This window comes from Thunnus albacares, chromosome 4 (assembly GCF_914725855.1).
Source record: "Thunnus albacares chromosome 4, fThuAlb1.1, whole genome shotgun sequence".
Lineage (NCBI taxonomy): Eukaryota > Metazoa > Chordata > Actinopteri > Scombriformes > Scombridae > Thunnus > Thunnus albacares.
The window spans coordinates 10,787,877-10,808,409 of record NC_058109.1 but is presented as its reverse complement, the minus strand read 5'-3'; the positions used below and the strand labels follow the sequence as shown (position 1 = coordinate 10,808,409).

The following is a 20,533-nucleotide window of genomic DNA, read 5'->3' as shown; positions in this document are numbered from 1 at the left end:
TGGGCTCGGTCCCTAAAAATGCTTGGAAGACACAGAATCTGGTTACATCTACAGTCTTCTCTTTCAAGCTAAGGTTACATGCAAAATGTGAAAATACCAGCCACCAACAAAATCTCTAATGTCTGATATGTCTGATAAGGAGATTTCCAGTTTATTTCAACCTGACGAATTTCCCATGACTGTGGCCATTGTTCACTGAATGTGTCATGCCAACTTTTGCACTTACCATCACCAAGATTTAAGGGAAATGAGGACAAAACAATGATAGGTTAGTCAGCAAGAGATAAGCATTTGAAATGATTCATGTGGAAAATCAGGTTTGTTTGGAAACCTTTAGGAGGCTAGCACAGCTTGCCCCGATATATGTTGTTTTGCATGAGCCCTCGTTTCCCAAAATCTCTATTACAGAGTTTGGGAGTACAAAGTTAGCATGACCCATAGAGCCACAATGGCCACATTTATGGGAAATACATCAGGTTGAAATTTTCCTTTCATTTGATTTGTCCATTCTATCAACCACTGTAACAGGAGACTAATAATTTATGAAAGTAGTGTAAATGTACGATTTACAAAAGACAGTGTAATGTCATATCAGTAGAAAAGGTTTTCTCTGATTTTAGATTAAAAGTCAAAGTGCATAATGACCCAGTCAGGGTCAACCAAGCTTTTATCCTAATCTGAATCCCATCAGCTTTCTACACAGCCTCTCCTCCTCTTGATCCACAGCGTATTAACTCCCCAGCATCTCATGTGCACACCTGTCCCTCATGGCCTGCTGCTATGGCAACCAATGTTAATTTTTTCAGACAGCGTGCTGCCAGATTTTCAGCTTCCATCCTCCCTCTCATTTTATGTGAATCCATTACTGCAACAAAGAAAAACACAGTGGTGCACTGACACGCTCAAATAATCCCTACCCCCCCCTCCCAGATACACAAACACACACACACACCACAAAACATACACTCCAGTCTGAATAGGCACACGAAAACAACACCATGCATTAACACAGTGTACAGCAGTGTATGTACAATAAGGTCTACAGTCATGTACACTCACTAGTATGCAGTTACACAGCAAATGTAAACTAATACACATTTAAAAAAGGTCCTTACTTTACTTTACCATCCACACAGTAAATTATATTGTGAAATTTGATGTCTTATCATGGTTTTCTTGAAAATTAGATGATGCATCTCAAGGGGTTTATTTTGCAAACAAACTGGACTTGCACTGCTGGCATATTCACAACCATTCACACTAGAGGTGGGTGGGGAAAAAAAAAAGGATTCACGAAAGAATCTTAATTCTTATCTCCTACAATTCTGAATTGATTCACCAATATCAAAAATTGATTTTCTAAATGTTAGTTTATAACTTGATGTTGATGGGAAGAAATATGCAGAACTGAAATGTGAAGGTCAGCGCAGCACCTGACAGTCTACAACACACACACGCTAGAGTTCATCTTATAGTACACCTTCAAAATAAGGCAAGCATTTAATGGCTAAATAATTACCCTTGCAAGACGAATGTGAAGTATATTTTAGTCATGTTAGCGGAGCAGCAAATTCCAGCAGTGACAAACTGACCGGCTGACCAACACACACTGCAGCATTAAAACAACTTAAACCAACTCTGAGGTGAAGAAAATAACTCGGTGCACAGTCTGTTTCACCTCAAAAACCCTGCGCTCACTCAGCGTCCCTGGAGCTAACCGTGCAGCAGAGAGGCTGCTCTCCACGGCAGTAACACAGTGGAGCACTCCACCTCCCCCTCATTTTGTTATTCTAATACAGGAAGGAGACTGTACGATGCTTTGAATGAATTAATTCATCAATTAATGCAGTTAACTTTTTATCTTAAGTGCCAGCTATGTTTCATATTGTATTTCAGTGGACTAAGAACACCGGTGAATGGTTTGGCACACAGTATACTGAAGCAAGAGACTGAAAATAGTGCCCCCCTTTTCTATTCATTCAATCGAGAGTTGGTTTGATTCTGAATCGAATCAGACACCAAGAATCTGAATCGAATCGATTCATGAGATTCCCAAAGATTCACACTCTTAACTCACACTAAAAAGAAAAAAAAAAAAAAATACTTTTGACTTTCAATTACACAGTAAGTGGTTTAAAAAGCCTCTTGCATGGCAGCGTGCCTTTCACAGCTTCTAGTTCACAAAGCAGCTCGACTGTTCCAGACACAACGTAACACTCTGTCTTTACGGCTGGTTTCACCCCTATAGTGAGTGAATGGGTTTGTGATGCAGGTCCTGACATGTCACATTAACAGCAGAGAGAACGCTATTAAAAGCTCAAGTGTAAAAAAAAGTCTTTTCTCATCTGATCAAACTATAAGCACAAGAGCATATTTTCTATATGACAGCTGCCTGAAGCCAAGTCTATTTTAAAGTTTTAAATGTACTGTACATCTGTTACAAAAAAAAAAAAAAGAGGCATGCAGCAGCTGTTCGACAATTTGGCAGCTTAATTTAACTGCCCGCAAAAATGAAAACAAACTTCCCATTGAATTACAGCGTCTGTATAAAAATAACACAAACCATGCATAAAAGAAGTGGATTGTTTACATTTAATATACACACTATTTGCTCTGTAACCAGAGTGGACTCTAGAGGATAAAAGTACTTCAAAAGACGTGCCAACTAGATATCTTCTATTGAAACTGAGGCTGATCTAGGAGAAATTTTGAGGTCCTCGTTTGACTAAAGCTTGTTTGTTAGATTTGGAAAATCTTCTGGTTGACCAACTAGGCAATAAAATATATGAGCGATGAAAAGCAAGTCTTAGAATCTCGATGAGGAATTTGGTTGTGGGGATCAGCATATTGATCAGCGCGTTTAGGTTTGATACCCAGTAGGGCTGCAACTGATGATCATTTTCATTATTGATTAATGCACGGATCATTTTCACAATTCAAAATTGGTGTAAAATGCCCATTACATTTTCCTGAAAGACTAAGTGATGTTTTCTAATTGCTTGTTTTGTCCGACCAAAAGTTAAAAAACACTATTTTTTGTTTACATCACACAAGATAAAGAAAAGCAGAAAATCTACACATTTGAGGAGCTGGAACAAGGGAATGTTTGTCATTTGTGCTTGAAAAAAAATCATCTTCATCTATTATCAGTTATCAAAACAGGTGCTTATTAAATTGCTGTGGATCAACTAATCTATCAATCGACTAATTGTTTCAGCTCTAGTGCCCATATTATCAATATCCATTATTTTCACTACCTAGACCAACACATCAAACTTGGTCTGGTCTAATGTAGGCACTGTCACAATCAGCTTCATGGATAAGAGACCAGCAAACATTCATATTATTTTACGTTTTCAGGCTTTCAGGCTGCATAATTCACTTACCTGGAGCAATCAGAGGCTGGGCACTGACAGCTGTAACACTGCGGCTCATGTTAATAGCTCGGACTTCTGTGACTGCTGCGCTGTCCCCCTTCTTCCCTACTTCAGAGGAGCTGTCGGAGGAGCTGGCCTTCCCTCCCGCAGAGGCTTGGGTCCCCTGACTGGGATTCTTGATCAGTGAGGCAGGCTGGATGGGCACAGGGCTCTGCTTCAGGCTCAGAGCCTGCAGTGTCTGAGTCTGAGAGGAGGACGTGGTCGCCCCCTGCTGGCCACGGATGGCCAGATTCTGTACCTGATTCTTGGAGAGAGAGAATGATAGATTATTAACACAAACAGATGCATAGAAGTGAATTAAAGGAGCAGATTTTATTAGTTTGTCAGAACTGTGATTATTGCAAAAAAAATAATAATATGAAGATTTTACTGTTAATATCACAGCAGTAGGTACAATTGTATTCATCGTTTATCTGCTAAATGTGTGAAAAACATTTCCGTTACCATTTCACATCCTCTGTAGCAATATTTCCAGTGACTGCAGCAACTTTCTCTAAATCTACAAATGTTATGCTTACTTCCGCATATGAATTCGCACTTGACTGATGGATTCGGTGCAGGATGTTGATAATAAATTGTAATTTTTTTTTTGTAATTTGAATTTTGGAACATGGACCTACCTGTGAGGAGGCCTGCGTGGAGCTCTCTGACTGGACAGCCGTCACTGTAGCTGTTGGAGTGAAGATGAGCTGTGGGGACAGAGGAACGGCTCTTCCCAGGCTTCTGGCCACTTGTACCAGGTTACTCTGCTGGGCCTTGAGAGCATCACACACAAAACATAAAAAATGAGAAGTGAATGGATAAGACAATGCCTCTTAGATTGTATTTCTCCTCATATTTCTGTGTAAGAGTTAATACAAATCATATGAACTAATTTAACAGCAGGAAACTATACCAGAAACAAAGGCTGTGACAATCTAAATATGTGACAAACATGTTTTGCTATCTGTCATCACACACATCTGATCATGTTGTGTTATTTGTCATAATGAGGTGGCAGGAACAGTCTGTGTGCCAGCTGCACAACTGACGTCAAATTGGAACCAACAAGTTACCCACAACCAGCTGTACCAAAATAGCACACCAATGAGCGTGGGCAACAAAAATGACTTTATGATTTCTTCAGCAACTCAGGTTAAAAACAACTGGACCTTAAGCCACAGTGGAAAGAATAACCTCTGACCTCTGAAAATGTTTTCTGAGCATATTCATCCTGACCACCTACTCTGGTGTCAAGATGAGAATAAAGCACACCATTTACTATGGTAGAGTGAGTATGCACACATAACACACACACACCAAGTCCAAAATACACACATAAGCCTAAACGGTGGTTCTCAAACTTTTTCACGTCAAGGACCCTTAAACTGACCCCCCTTTGATAAGATTTTGTTTCAGGGTCCCCCATCTGATAAGAGTTTTGCTTTTAAATGTTTTATTACAGAAAGTGTATGAGACCCATGACCAAAATAGTCATACATTCTGTCACTGCGTTACATATGGATGGAATTATAGTGAAATTAAATTATTCCCCTTTTTATGTGGGACCCTATAGAACCCCCTTAAGGATTCCTGGGGGTCCCCAGACCCCACTTTGAGAATCACTGTTCTAGGAGGGAAAAAAAAAAATCTGTGCTCGAGCATGTTATTTATTCAAGCAGTACGTGTGTGTGCTTGTGTTTATGCATATATGCACGCTCATGTAAATGTGCCGGTGGCTGTGCTCCTTGTGACTGCAGTCTCACCATCTGTGCGCGCAGGTACATCTGTGCCTGGCTGGCCGTGAGAGTGGGGCTAGATGGGCTGCCCAGAAGAACAGCCTGCTGGGAAATACTGGTGGGGGTGGAACTAATGCTCTGAGCCCGGCTGATCAGCTGAGCTGCTGCTGGGGAGGTGGTCAGATTGATCTACGGGGAGAAGATGAACAGGATAATTAGGTTATACGCTTGCTCTTCCACTCCTGATATCTCTACACTAATTTCTTCTAAACAATACATGCCAAATATAGAAAACCACAAATTTGTTAAGGAAAACATTATTACAGAATATTTTACGAAAAGGCATTTCAGCCTCTTCAAATGTAAAAGGAGCAGAGTGCATAAGAGCAAAGCATCTTAGTGCTGAAATCAATGTAGTTCCATGTTAATCTAATGGATAAATATAACTTAAACTTCAAGAGGCTTTTAGGAGACAGGCCTGACATTCAAAACTGCACTTACTGTAGCCTGAGTGGATCCAGTTTGCTGAGATGAAGTGCCGTTCTGTGAAGAGCTTTGCCGACCAGCTGCAATACTGGCCTATCACAAGGCAGGAGAGAGGCGAGACAAGAGAAAAGTACAATTTCCTGAAACATGTCTTGCAGCAGGTCAACAATAACAGCATTAGTAATCATCTGTACACTGTGAGAATGATTCTTTGGTGTGATGACTGTGGGCTGACCTGCTGTACGGCAGCCAGGCTCTGAAGCTGAGCGGTGCTGAGGTTGTGCTGCTGGAGGGCAGCAGTTTGTAACATCAGATGCTGCTGCTGAGCAGCGTACATCTGCTGCAGGTACTGTGCCGCTGTGTTAGGCTGTCTATGTAACGCTTGCTGGAATACCTGCAAATAAGAACAGAAAAAAAAAACAGAGGTGGTTGAGAAATGTAATCCTAGGCTTCCAGTGCGCCCCAAGAGTGTTCATACATTAAATTTAGATGACTCGTGTGTAAAGATTAATTAAAGATAGAGATTTGGCTATATTTTTACACAACCATAAATCAGGCCCAAATTCTGCATGAAAATTAGGAGAGAAAAATTTATTCATCAAACCTCACTACTCATATTAGAGGGTGATGTGTCCTCTGAAAGTAAAGTCAGAGGAGCTCTAGCATTAGCAAATATGTTAATGTTAATTCCAGTTGGCCCCAACTAATCCTAGTTATTGAAGCCATGTGCGGATTTATTTACTGAAAATGACTGAGGATGACACTGACACCACCCAGTCGGCAGCATTTTAGTGACAATTCATCCTCCTTTGGGACTGGCAAAAATGTTATCCAGCGTATCATGGCCTGTGTTTACTAATGTTTATGTGGCAGATGGACATTTCTGATGCATCTGAAATACAAAGGTAATTCATTTTAGTCTCATTTGTTCTCATTAAAAAGTAACAACCATTTCCCAACCATGGCTGAAGTTAATTGAATTTGAAATGCAGCAAATTGTATCACCACAAATGTATCTGTATCATTTTTGTAACTGTGGGCTGTGTATCTGGAAATCATTTGAGAAAGAAGGATACACATCACTCATCAACAGTGTTTGAAAATGTCTAAAAGTTTTGATCACTTCAAGCAGACGGACATGAATAAACCAAGTCTCTAAATCACTGTCAGCAAGAAAAGTCTCAACAATTCCATGACCTAATTATGACAGAGCTAAACCTCTGCCATTGAAAATAACTCTCCTCATTCTTCACCTCTGAAAGCGCCCCCCTGCCTGGTTGCCAAGTAACCAGAGAGGATGTTGACCTGGGGTCCACGGTGTCACAGAAGCATCCGGACCCACACCTCTTGGAATGAGGGTAAAATTAGCAGAGATGCGAAGCATACTTTCATTCAACTCTCGCTGACCATAAATGACCAACAGTCCTTTCTGCTCAGAGGGCTGCTTGGTGACAATAGTGTTTGTCTTTTAAATGTCAGCAGATTGAGTACAAGAAAAGGAGGGCTGAATAGACAAAAACCCTGCTGTCAAAGCATCAGCACTAAAATCTGAGTGGACCTTATTCAGGGAGAGGGTAAGCCTGTGTAGAGGCTAATCCTGGGGTCAGAGGGTCAAGAACACTAAAGCACAGAAAGCATTCCTTCCTTCATCTTGGACAGATCCTGTGAAATTTATTTGAGTTTCCTTTATCAGTAGACCAGTAGATTTATAAAGAACACAAATGCCTCTTATTTCATTCCTTTACTTCAGTTAAAAAAAAAAAAATGGATCAAACATGATTTCCAGAGTACATCTAAGGCCTGTATGTGGCTTCATGTTCACCAACAGAGGGCAGTAGAGCAGAGGAATGTAGGCTGAACTTAAGTGCATTTATATTTTACCAACTTTGTAAGTTTGTGGGCATCTGAACATGTCAGCACATGTCACACACATTACCGCAACTCAGCAATTTTAATCACACAGAAAGGGACTTACCTGCACAGTTTGTCGATCAGGTATCCCACTGTAAACAGATATCTGAGGCACTGCCTGTCTTCCTGTTGTAGTACTACTACTGGAACTACTACTAGTGTTAATACTACTGCTGCTACTACTAGTAGAAGTAGTAGCAGGAGTAGTAGTAGTAGTAGTGTTAGAGGTACTACTGCTGCTGGCAGCTGTGGTGCTGGAGGCGCTGGTGGTGGTGGAGGAGGTGCTGGTCCCAGTATTGCTGGCCGTGGAGGCAGGGCCCCCCGGCTCACTCATGGTGCCCTCTGCTCTTCTCACCTTTGACCCCCGGCTTTTCTGAATGGCTCTCCTGTGCCTGGAAGACAGAAAAAGGAGAGCACATGAGAAAATGTCAACCAACAAAACATCTTTGAGGCAAAACCCAAGAAATTAAAATATTTTATGTAGTTTAGAAAACACACAACTGACAAGCAAACGACCGAATTCAGTAGCAGAAACTGAACTCACAGTTTGTATATGACGAAAGATGAACGGTCAACTTCAAGGGAAAGCGAGACTAGCAACCCATATAAAATGTCAAGGAAGAAACGCATACGATCTGATAAAGGAATCATGGGGGAGGGAAAATGAGTATGAGCATGTCAGAGATAAAACATTTGATCATTTCAATCTAATGCTGCACTTTGAATAAGCAAATGCAAAGTCCTTCATAACCTGCAGTGCTTCCACTATATTCATTCTGCAGCAGCACACCACAGCTGCAGAATGAATATAGGGAATAATATATGACGGTGATTATTCTTTCATCAAGTAATCACTATCATAGACACATGCAAAGAAATTACTGCTTGCTTTTTGTTGTTGTTGGGTCATTTTTACAGTATGTCATTGTCCTTTCTGTTCTAAAATAGAAATCTGATGCTCTTCTTGTGTTTTTGAAAGCACGATTTGATCACTGTGTATTTATGCATTTAATAAACTGAGCTGAATAGGAATTCAGCTCTACTCTTCAGAATACTGTCTACCAGTATGACTCTATTTATCATGCTCAAATCACACCTTTATTATGCCCAGAGTAATACCATATGACTGCAGATGGCCACATTGGTTGCAAATAAAGTTCCGCATTACGCAAATCTGCAGCAGGACATGAGCATCATCTGGGAAATTAATGATTCTTTTGAAGTCTGTTTTCAGGCACAAAATTCATAACAGAAATACTGAATCTAAATTTAGGAAGCCTGTTCAAAGCTTAACTATCCCTGCACCGTTCTTCTGATTACAGACGAACTCACTTTTTCAAACACAACACAACCCGTCTGACTTCAGAGCAGATTAAAGCTGGGTAGAAACACACACACAAAAATGCAATTTGGGAAGCTCATGAAATCCACTGAATTTAGTATAAAAAAAGGACGGGTAGCTGGCTGACATTAGTGGCCACCCTAAATTACATCCTAAACACTGGAGCAGTTCACATAAACAACAACACACTCATTCAGCGAAAGTTAATTGGGAGGGGAGCAGTGGCTGTTCCGTTCCCATCCAAACAGCTCGAACCATGAGCCAAACACCACATCATCCACTTTAATGTACCAATAGACCTAATTATTGCTCAAACTCCTCTGATTAGAGTCCAATATCCTTCCTACTATGTCAAAACCACATTCATGACATACGGAAGGAGGCCTAGCCTAAACGTCTGTGCATTTTTTCCCAATGTGCTAAATTTTGACATTGAATAAAAGAAACAAATCAGAATGATTGCTTTTTTGTACTTTTTTTTGACTCTGACATACAGTATCTCGGACCTCTGAAAGAATTTCTCCTTGAGAGTCATGTACACAAGGGAGAAAGGAACGAACGATTTAAGCCCCTTCCATAAAAGCCTTTTTAAAGGTTGGTCCCCTGGTGCTCTGCTATCCATTAGCACAGGAGGAAAAGGTTCAGAGGTGTCCAGGCGGATGAGATGGAGGAGGCCTCAGCATGACAGGTGATAAGACACGGGAGAGCATGGGAGGAGAGAAAGGTTCCTTCTTTGGTAAAGATTATGTTTTGTTAAAAAAGGATAAGAGGAAAGTTCAGAAGTCTTTGATGAAGCTGAGCTCTAATACAACAAGACGAGAATCCGAAGTCATTAAGAACTTGAGATGCCGGTGTTGTCGAGGAGGGGACTGCCGAGTGTGAGTGTGTGTGTGTGTGTGGTGGGGGATTCAAACAGCATGACAGCTGATGTAACGGAGCTGAAAAGAGAGGCCAAAATGGGGAGGATGGAATTTTTAGCCTTGAGGTTAGAGGTGTGCGCATTAAGTTATAGGGTGGAAAGCTGGAACGGGAAGAGAGCAAGTGAGAACGGGGGGGAAAAGGGGGTGAAGGTTGAGTGAACAGGTTGAGGATTTTAAATGGGTCAGAGTGGGAAGAGGGTGTGATGGAAGTAATTAAATAAGGAGCAATGCTGCCGCCATGCCGCAATTCTTAAGCTATTTCCTCCTCCTCCTCCTCCTCCTCCTCCTCCTCCTCCTCCTCCTCCTCATTATTCGTTTGAGCGGATTAGGGGCCAGCTCTATAGCCCACTTATGCTACAAAGCAGACTCAGAACAAACTGCAATCTTAATAAACCATATGCTATTCCTTTAACCTTCATCCCACCAACATATTTAACATACAAGGACTACTGACCGGGATCCCTGAGGAATCCAAGAATAAACTACTGTTATAGCAAAATGTTAACTTATTTCTTCTCAAAACATTATTAGTTATGCAATTAATACAATTTGAAGCTTTTATCCCAAGTACAATCTTCCCACTTCGCCTTCAAAATGCCCCTACCCCCCCGATAGTGTGTGATATTTTAAATTAGGACTCATTGCAAACATGAACTCAATAAATAGTTCCATCTATTAAAACTGCATAGGTGGAATTGGCTGCATTGGACTGGGGTCCCCCAGGACTCCAATACACTGGTATTTTTTAAAAAGCACAGAAAACAATGACATGAAGTCATTAGGAACAAATTGATTGACAGTCATGAAAACTGGAATTATAGAATAAAGCACCTGTGAGGTATGATAAAAAGTATACCTCTGAGGTCTGCGGTTACCCCAGTCAGGAGGATTAAGGTTAAAGCAGAACAGCCCTAAATACAGTCCCAAGACATTTCAGTAAACAATCACTAAACGAGGAAAAGACTGGAATTTGAGTGTGACTTGTGTTTGCAGAACTGTATGTGCTTTACATGACAACTTCAGATTTATAACAATGACAGAAAACACTCCTGCTAGGCAGTTGGCGCATATATATACTTGTTTCAATTAAACATTTTTGAACATACAAAACAGACCAAACTTAAAAGCATCAGAGCATGAATCTAATGGTTCATTTCATTAAATCTGAGAATTAAAACTAAACATAGATAGCAAACCTAGACAAAAACAATGTAAAAAAATATAAAAAACAAATGTAAATGATAAAATTGGTCAAAACAAAGGAACCATGAGTTTGCATTCAGCAGTGTCTCTTGTGAATTTAAATATATATATTCACGCCTTTGAAAAAGCTGAAATCCAGTCAGACAAAGTGGCTTTCTGGTTGTAAACAAAGCACCAGCACTGCCAAAGCCTGTCTGCTGGCCTGTATGCAGTCATTAGCCTACATCCCAGAGCCTGCTTTCCATTGCTTCCTCGTGTGTGTGGAGAGGGGAGGGAAGGGAATCCCCTCTGGTAATGATGCCTTTGGCCCCTGTCTTTCTGAGAGGAGTCACCCATCCATCAGTGAAGGGGTGCGATAGAAAACACCCCCCCTCCCGCTCCAATCCTGAATCCCACTTATACGTCTGCAACTACGATCGTGCGTTGAGTTGAGGGAAAAACCTGGTACCCATGACAAGTGGTAAAGCCAATGTGTTTGAGAGCACATCAAAGCAGCCCCGGCAGCCTGTAATACACCGCAAAGAGCCAGTCAAAAATCATAACAACACAATTTCAGCTGTTTGCAACCCTCTCAAGAGGACAAACTGATCTACTCATGCTGGCATTACAAGACCACAAAAAACTGACTGTCAGATTTATGTCTAGAGGATTTGCATAGCCTGCAGGAAGATGAGAGCCGTTAAGAGACTGTCAGACAGACTGTCTGTCTCTACAGCGCTTAGATCACAGTCAGGGAAGTGCAGGAGCCTCCATCAGTGTCCATCCTTCAGTCCATGTGTAGGAAAACTATCCTGACCCACATTTAAAATACCACAAGAACGCATTTGTCAGCTGCACAAATCGATTGATGTGTGATAATGGCTTTAATAGCCAGAAGATCCACAGAGAAATTTAAGCTTGTGTGTTTGTGTATGTGTGGAGGGGTACTCTGCTGCTGAGACAAAGCCCCCTAACCCTGGTGCTCCTACCTCCTCCGGCCCCCCCAACGCGATGCAGGGGTATGATGCCCCATCCCCTGGGAGCGTGCTGTCCTCCTGCAGGATGTTGCTCCTCTTTGTCTGCCAAACTGAGTGGCTGGCTGGTTGGCTGAGTGAGTGAATGAGTGAGCGTGTGCGAGCGTGTTCCTGTACTATATCAAAACCCCCCAGCCCCTCTTGTCTACCCCCAACACACAGCTAGCTCGTCGTCCCAGCATCAACACCCCTCTCCACCAACCAGGCCGCGGCCTGCCTCCTGATTATGTGGTATCCTAGCGACAGCCAACGGGGTGCCTACGGAATCCCCGTGCAGAGCAGCATGCTGATTGGACAACAGGATCCTCTCTAATGAAGATGATGGTAATGATTTTACTCTGTCTCTCCCCTCCCCCTCTGCTGCTGCTTGAATGCTGATTTTTTTTTTTTTTTTTTTTTTTGCGCATGCATAGACCTTCCAACATAAGGTAAGCTGTAATCATCACCTAAATTTTTAAAAGACAAATCCAAAGTAATGAGGTATTTCATTAAAATGACAGGTCTGCAATTACATATTTTCTATTTTGCTTAGTCTAGGTGGAGTCTAAGTCTAGAAGGCTGAAACTGAAGGCTCCATTTCAGTGTCTCAAATTTGAAGACTGCCGGTCTACAAGATAGCTTTTGAACCATTTATAGGAAGTGCCATTTCCACAAATAACCTGCAGCTCTGAGTGGGCCAATTTTGTATCATAACATTCAGCTAAGGACAGGAGCAGTGACTTATGGCCGGACTGAACATCTAACCCATTATCTTACTAGCAGGACAGTAATCAACATCAATTTTGAGACATCACTGACACTGAAGCTCGAGGAGGAGAAGAAAGGAATTGTCATCTATCGAAGAAGCATATAACCTAGCAACAGCCTGTTATGTGAGGTAATGGTGGCCTAAATTGTTACGAAAATTATCCTAATCCCGGTGAAGCGGCGCCATTAAAGCACTAACTAATGATATAAATCAGAATCTATGAGTGACGTGCCAGCCAACTCACAGCAGGAAAGAAACAAACCACCTATTTATAGCAGTCATGGAAATGAAATACAAAACAATAGGGGGAGAAAATTGCAATCCCCTCATAAAAGTGAAATGGGATAGCTTTGCAGTTTAATTCAAACCTCACTTTAATGACAACAGTATTCATTTATGTGAAATAGGGAAGATAAAACCAGAGGATAATGGCATACTTATGGTCTGCCCTGCCACATTAACACGCCACACAAATGTCTGCTTCTATGAAATGCAGCCATTTGAGTCGTTTGCTGGTGCAATGTGGTATTGATTGGGGCCAACCATGCGTAAACCTCATTGATTATTATCTTCTCATTAGCATATAGATTAGCTGGCGGTGCAGCCTGAAACACAAGCCTGGGGGTCTCACGCTAGGCTAACGGAGCTGTGCAGCAGAAGGGGTCAAAAAAAAAAAAAAGAAGGAAAAGGACAGTGATGGGGTAATTCAGTTTGTTATGAGCTGCTTGATGATGTACTTCAACATCTGAAAGACCCTGAACTGTCATGAGATACTAGAATAAACAGCGCGGTCGCGGTGAAGTGAAGCGTAAGGGGTGTTCCAGCAAGGGGCTTTAAAAACAAACAAACCCCACCTTTTGTTCAAAGGGCATTCAAGCTCATTATCAATTTCGAGAACGCTGACGCCTAACAAGCTCTTCGAGGGAGAGCGGTATAAAAATAAATGATCTAGGCTCCATATGAGCTTTGCTTTTAGAGTTTGACATCAAAGACACTGCCAGCCAATGCACTAAAAACTTTGCTCGAAAACATACATCAACTCCGTACTCATTACGGATCCATTTAAGAAGTTTGAAATGAAACAAAAGTCTCTTGACACATTAACTGCTGCAGAATAAACTGTACAGGAAATAACACAAGAGTAACCCTAACTGACTTGTCAAACATTAAAATCTTTTATGACAGTAAATAATTTCTTCCTTTAAAGGGGCTGACTACACTCATTAGATGTGTCTGTCTGTCTTTTTCTGCCGTCAGTTATTTTTCTCTTTTTAAAGGCCGACGTAATATCTCTTATCAATTTCTATGGATAGACTATTCAAGCTGGTTGAAATTAGAGCTGCAACTTCCGATTCATCTGCCAATTATTTATTTATTTGATTGATTGATTGATTGATTGATTGATTGATGATTAATCATCTGGTCTGTAAAATGTTCCCAGAGCCCAGGGTGATGTCTTCAAAATGTCTTGTTTTGTTTGACCAAAAGTCCAAAACTCACAGATTTAATTTACAATGATATTTAAAAAAAAAAAAAAAAAAAAAAAAGAGAGAGAGAGAATGGCAGCAAATCCTAAATGATAATCTGGAACCACGTAATGTTTGGAGTTTTTGCTTAAAACTGATTTAAACAATGAGACCATATTCAAAATAGTTGCTGATTAATTGTCTGTCGATCTCCTAATAGATTAATTAACTAATTGTTTCTACTCTAGTTGATTTTTTTTTTTTTTTACAAAATGTAGATAGTGTAACTAGCAGATTTGTCATTGTTTATTTATTGCAGAAGAGGTGATCCATTAAGTCCTTAAAGGAATGTGCGCAATTATTCTGTAATACAATTTATTAGCATAAAAAAACAACAATAAGACAACATGTTAGTATGATCTTAGGTTCGATTCATTCTAGACCTGAAACAATTAATCCATAAATTTTCATTTGATCAGTTGATAAACAGAGAATTATTCAACAACTATTTTCATAATTGAATAATTGTTTAAGTCATTTATCAATGAAAAATGCCAAATATTCTGGTTCCAGCTCCAATAGAAGCTTCTTCTTCTGTACAGACTTGCTGCTTTCCTCCGTTTTAGATGACAGTACTGTGAATTGAATACCTTTGGCTTTTGGGCTGTTTGTTGGACAAAACAAGCGACTTGATGACATCACCATTGACTCTGGGAAATTGTGATTGGCATTCTTTGATGTTATAGACTAAAAACAAATCTACAAATTAATAATGAAAATAATATTAATAATACTAATAATGCATAATCAAATAAATAAATGAATAAATAAATAAATAATGACTGTTATTGTTATTATTATCATTATTATTATTATTATTATTATCCAACTCCCAGATCTTTTCTTAGCAGAAAACAATGCATGTAACCCACTTTCTGCTAGATGAAAGGGCCTGCGCTGTGAATCTGAACGGTACGAGTCAGCATCCACATCCTGCGCGATAAAGCAGCATCTCCTTAGAGGACTCGTTGGTGATGCTGAGGTCATCCCCTGAGGCTGATGATGGTTGATGGGTCTTGTCCAAACAGAGTAAGCAGGGCAATGCCTTTGTTAGAGTGTGTAAGACAGATACCCCCTGATCCCGAGGCCAGATTGGTCGGGTAGCCGTAATTGAGCCATCTGACTCAGATGGACCTTGCCTTATGCAGCTGAGTAGACCAGTACAAAGAGACTCTGGCTGCCTTCCAGGTTAAGTGTGCCGAGCTTGTGTGTGCCATTCCAGCACACGTAGTCTCACGCTGTGATGATACAAAACACTTTCACTTGACGCTGCCCAGAGGACTGCAGTCTTTTTCTGTTCGGCTTCATTTAGTAAGGCCCCGGCCTGTTATGTGCAAATCTCGCCACAAGAACAACAAGAGATGCTAAAAATTGCCTGGACTGTTAATGACTCCCAAAATAAACACAGGAGAAGCAAACAGAAAAGCACTGCGATAGGGCAGGAGACTGACAGAAAAATGAAAGATTCTCACTCTGATCTATAAATACCACAGTTAAATAGTTCTTGCAAAGCTTGCAGATTAGCAACTTGCTTCAATCCAGACTGTTTTATCAAAGCAGTCTCTCTGAGACACCAATCTCAGGCGTTTTTCACACCAAGAGAAAAAAAAAATAGGTCAGGTGTGAGATTAGATGAGCTGCAGCACTGAGAAATGTAGTGCTTCACTGCGTTCATCGGAAACAAGCAGTTTAAATTTATATCAATGACACAAGTGGACAAGCCAGTCATTAAAAGTTCCACTAATGCGAAGGAGAACAGAAATGCCTCTGGGTCACAAGAGACACATAACTTTTAAGTAGCTTGGCAAACTTAATTATTATATGCGCAAGGATGCATTTCTTTGCTACCCTTCTATGAACTAGATGATTGGCCCCAAAAATGTTTATAGCACAGGAGTTATCTCATGAGGTTAAAAATGCAAACACTCAATTTCTTTTCCCCTGATAACGAGATCTCTATTCATTTGCATGAATGTTATCTTTATGACAAAAATGCCACATTCTGATAGCGGTATCCTGGTAGAAAAGGTTGGTCACTGCTTAGTATGTTAAAAACAATATTAGTGCTGTTGAAAAGATCAAATTCATCATTAGCAGTGTGTCATGTCAAAACATTAGATAATACTCGTAAGAATCTTAATGTGATAAAAAAAGAAACAAAAAAACTCTGCAGTCAGTCAGAGTCAGGTGGGAATGTAAAAGGAAAAAGTCATTGCACAAGCAGTGGAAAGCAGACAGCGCTGCCAGTCAAATAGCAGGCTGAAGTTAGTTTGATAATCACTGGCTGGACAGTCAATACACTGCACTGAAGTTAGTTTAAAGTTCCGTATTGATCAGCTGGACTCAGCTGATTGCTGTCAGTGCAGCAGGTCTGTTTAGATCACAGACTCTGATCAGAGAATTATTTTAAAAATCAGAGCACATAGCAACAGCTCTGCCTCTGTCTGCTCTCCCCAAACAACCTGTGAGGCAAGTGAATGTAATATGGATATAAGATGATGGAGAATCAGGGCCATCTTACATGTAAATCACGTCACAACAAAACACAATAATGTGGCTCCCACTCTTGTGAAATAAACAAATCAGCCTTTTCGTAAGACTCAGATAAATAGCACAGAACAAGTCATTTGAATATAAACTTCCTGCATTAGACCAGGTGTGTGCAATAGGAATACATTTGCAAGTAATTGTCTCTGGCCGATTCTCCTGGGCTCTGTGATCGAAGGTTTAAAAAGGAGTCACTTTATTCCATAATAACAGCATGCAATGCTTTTAAGTGGGTAAAGCAATCATCCCCCGACAATTAACCCCAGTAGCCGTGAGAAAAATCTCTGAGCTTCTCCTCTGAGCCTGTAGCCGCTTTTTCGTTTTGAAATAAGCAAATTACTGAGCATGATCTGACCCTCTTAAGAGTGCAGATAATACGAGGAGAGGTGTGTACCATAGGCACCAATTACAGAGATGCTCTGGAGCTCGGGTAAATCAAACTAAGGGGTGACCATATCAGAAGAATATTAATGTTGTCCAATGAAGATAAATAGTGGATAGGACATGGTGGCAAAGCAGTGCAAGCTAAACCTCCAAATTTCTTGGTGTTGTCCAACCCCTGTACAATTCGACCATTCACTGGTTTCAAGTGCTACAAAGCATGTAATTTTGCATTACTTCATGAACCGCCGCTACTCTATTTTACTCTAGTGAATGCACATTAAAAAAAAAGCACACAATAACTTCCAAACCAAGGCCCTTGCAAAGAGAGTTAACTGCCAACTCACTCTGTTCATTAACAACCAGACCTTTTGAAGAATGAAATATCTTTCAATAAAACATAAAAAGAACAGAGATGGAAGCTGTGGTAACTTGCACTGACCTGTCAAGTGACACCAGCAATTCGAGGCAATGAAAAGCGACAACTCTTGTGACTGAGCCTGCAGCTGCAGTGGTTTGTCTGGATCAAATGAGCATTTTGGTCCATTGCATTACTTTGCCACTTATTTAAACAGCTTCTAAAATGTGCTGATCTAGCATCCAAGCATGTTTTGTACAAATATTTGAGGAAACCCAATCAATCTTGATTTTATTTGCACTTCTTTTTTTTCCAATTTCTATCTGTATTTATTTGACTTAGATTTTTGTGATGAAACTGATGACTGTTTTGACTTAAACTGCAGTTTTACATGTAGAGTGATGTTTAGGGCAAGCCATAGTGTAGTGCTGAAATGATTAGTCAATTAATTAATTAGTCAATTGAGAGGGCACGGAATTGGCTATTTTGGTAATTCAGTGGGGGTTTTTCCCAAGTATTTTTTCAAGCAAAACTGCTCTCAAATACTTCTTAAATATGAGAATTTGCCACTTTTCTATGACATCTATGTTAGTAAACTGAATATCTTTGGGTTTTGGACTATAGAATAGACAAAACAAGCATGCTGAATGTGTTACCTTGTGCTCTGGAAAATAATAATAGGGCATTTTCCACTAATTTATGACTTTTTATAGACAAAATGTACAATCAGTAATGAAAACAATCGTTATTTGCACCTCTAGTGTGTAACGTTACAGTCAATGACACACAACCATGCACTGTGGCTGAACACACATACACGCACACAGTGAAGGGCAGACTTGCTATAGCTGTAGTATTTTTTGACCACACATGGGTCACTGTAAGGCCATGGGCACACTACTCCCGTTCTAGTAGAGGATTATAGCTATCCTTGGTGATGACCTAACGTAACACTTGTCAAAATAACTCCTCCTCTGTGTCAAAGGTCATGACCTATGGGACCCAAGTCCCTCAGGAAAACACCTGGCTAACTTTAGCCAACACTTTAAAAGTGCAGAGTTAATGCAAAAACTAGCAAAGCAGCTATAGCCAAAAGAACAGACGTTAAGTTATTGCTTGTGAGAACAGTTCCTGTAAACGTTTTGCTCACACGCTAATATTCATTCATAGCTAAAATCAAAATAATAGCGCGTAATGAATTCCGTTACAACATTTGCTAACATTAATGCCCCTTAGGTTGTTATTCGTCAATCTACTCCTGTTTTCATCAACTAAGTTAGGCCTATATGAGGCTCTGCAGACTAAAGTTAGCCGTTAAACAAACACCAGCGTTAGCACACGAGCTGTTGCCTGCTGCTGTTTTCGGGGCCTGAGTACACGTTAGCTAGTGCGACCGATTAACCTCGCACGTTCCGACACACAAGGTGACTGACACTCGTGCCAACCGTGACACACCGTGCCAAGAGGCGATTTAGTCGTCCACATACCGTTGTCGTAAGCCGTGTAGACTCGCTCCTCTCTATGGCCCTCTCCCTCGCTGTTTTTCCTGATATTCTACACCATTTCTGGATGGTGGCTGTAAAGAGCAGCAGCAGCAAAGCAGAGCAGAGCAGGGGCGGGTCGAACAAATCTTTTCATTTGCATTCCACACTGGCAACGTGATGCAAATATGACCAATCAGCAGAGAGTACGATATTAGACCCCACCCCCTCTTGTCTCTTGTTCCACGCGCCTGTCAAGTCCGCGACCGCTGTCTGATCGCCATGGTAACAACAAGGATTTTTAACCCTTGCACTGGATTCGGTTGTCCAGATGGTAACCCTAGATTTGCGAAACTCTCGCGATATTCGTAAGGCAGTTGTAACTTTCAAGTGATCCTTTTAACCTATAACATGATCCTTCCCTAACCCTAACCAAGTGGTTTATGTGCCTGAACCGAACCAGACCTTAACCACAGCGTTATCACATCATAAAACAGCGAGACAATGATTTTTTGAGTCGAAGAGAGTTTCCCAAATCTAGGGTTATCATTTAGTATTATCTTTGTGCTGTAGGTACCATAAACAGTGGTTCTCAAACTGCGGGTCACGGACGTCCCGTTGATCCTTGATGGTCTTACGGGAGGGCCAGAGATAATAAATAAAAGTAAAGATAATGTGACACTTTATTGCCCCACTTGAAAACTGCCTTTGTACATGTCTACTCCAGGGAGGTCAGAGGTCAGGATCAACACCCCTGGAGCTGGTAAAGAGTTTTGTTCAAGGGCACTTCTGCAGGTCAGATGTTTGTCAAGGTAAAGGCGTATAACCTTTCACTTTTAACTGTGAAGTATTATGTAACCCTGCAGGTTTTGAAAAGTAATATACAATAAGATAAAATAAAACAAGATTTATAGATACCGTAGATAGATAGATTAATAGATAGAATACTTTGTAAATCCCAAAGCAACCACTTGACTTAAATCATAATATAAATACAAAGAAGTAGGCAGAAGAAACAAATGTAGTTAAAGGCTAAATTATATACAATAACTAAATAGACTAACTCAAATATAAAATATAAAAAGAATAAATATAAATAAATTGGATAAGATTCAATACTATAAGACTAGTGATTCCAAAGGTGTACTTCTTATGTTATAGTGGTACAAAAACAATCTAAAGACATGGGATGAGTAAATAAAACAAAAAAAGGAAGAAAGGAATATATATACATTATATACGTTGCAAAGCCTACGCAATCAGTGCAATATACACTGTATGTGAAGTTATGAAGTTATGAGTCTAGTAGTGCAATCTGCAGGCCTTACTGAGGCAGAATTGCGATTATATAAACTTTTGCCCACTGCCTTGAGCCCAGCTTTTGCATTAGAGCGGTTTCTCTACTCACTAAGACACCACATTGACTCAAAGATTATTTTGTTGTCTATGTGACAAAATAATC

The 20,533-nt window shown here is 40.4% G+C and overlaps 1 protein-coding gene across 2 annotated transcripts in view; it reads right to left on the bottom strand.

Annotated features, from left to right (window-relative positions):
- Positions 1 to 19,235, bottom strand: part of phc2b (polyhomeotic homolog 2b (Drosophila)) — a 37,989-nt gene extending 18,754 nt beyond the window's left edge. The window contains exons 1-7 of one of the 2 annotated variants that reach the window (XM_044350007.1): positions 19,078 to 19,235; positions 7,617 to 7,944; positions 5,877 to 6,035; positions 5,657 to 5,734; positions 5,183 to 5,344; positions 4,058 to 4,192; positions 3,387 to 3,681 (exon numbers count right to left, since the gene is read on the bottom strand). In XM_044350007.1, coding sequence (XP_044205942.1) covers positions 3,387 to 3,681; positions 4,058 to 4,192; positions 5,183 to 5,344; positions 5,657 to 5,734; positions 5,877 to 6,035; positions 7,617 to 7,886 — 1,099 coding nt within the window. In that variant the 5' untranslated portion in view covers positions 7,887 to 7,944; positions 19,078 to 19,235. Of the gene's footprint in view, positions 1 to 3,386; positions 3,682 to 4,057; positions 4,193 to 5,182; positions 5,345 to 5,656; positions 5,735 to 5,876; positions 6,036 to 7,616; positions 7,945 to 11,985; positions 12,406 to 19,077 lie in introns of those variants that run through there. The other variant, XM_044350006.1, reaches the window with a different exon arrangement.
- Between the last annotated feature and the right edge of the window lie 1,298 nt (positions 19,236 to 20,533).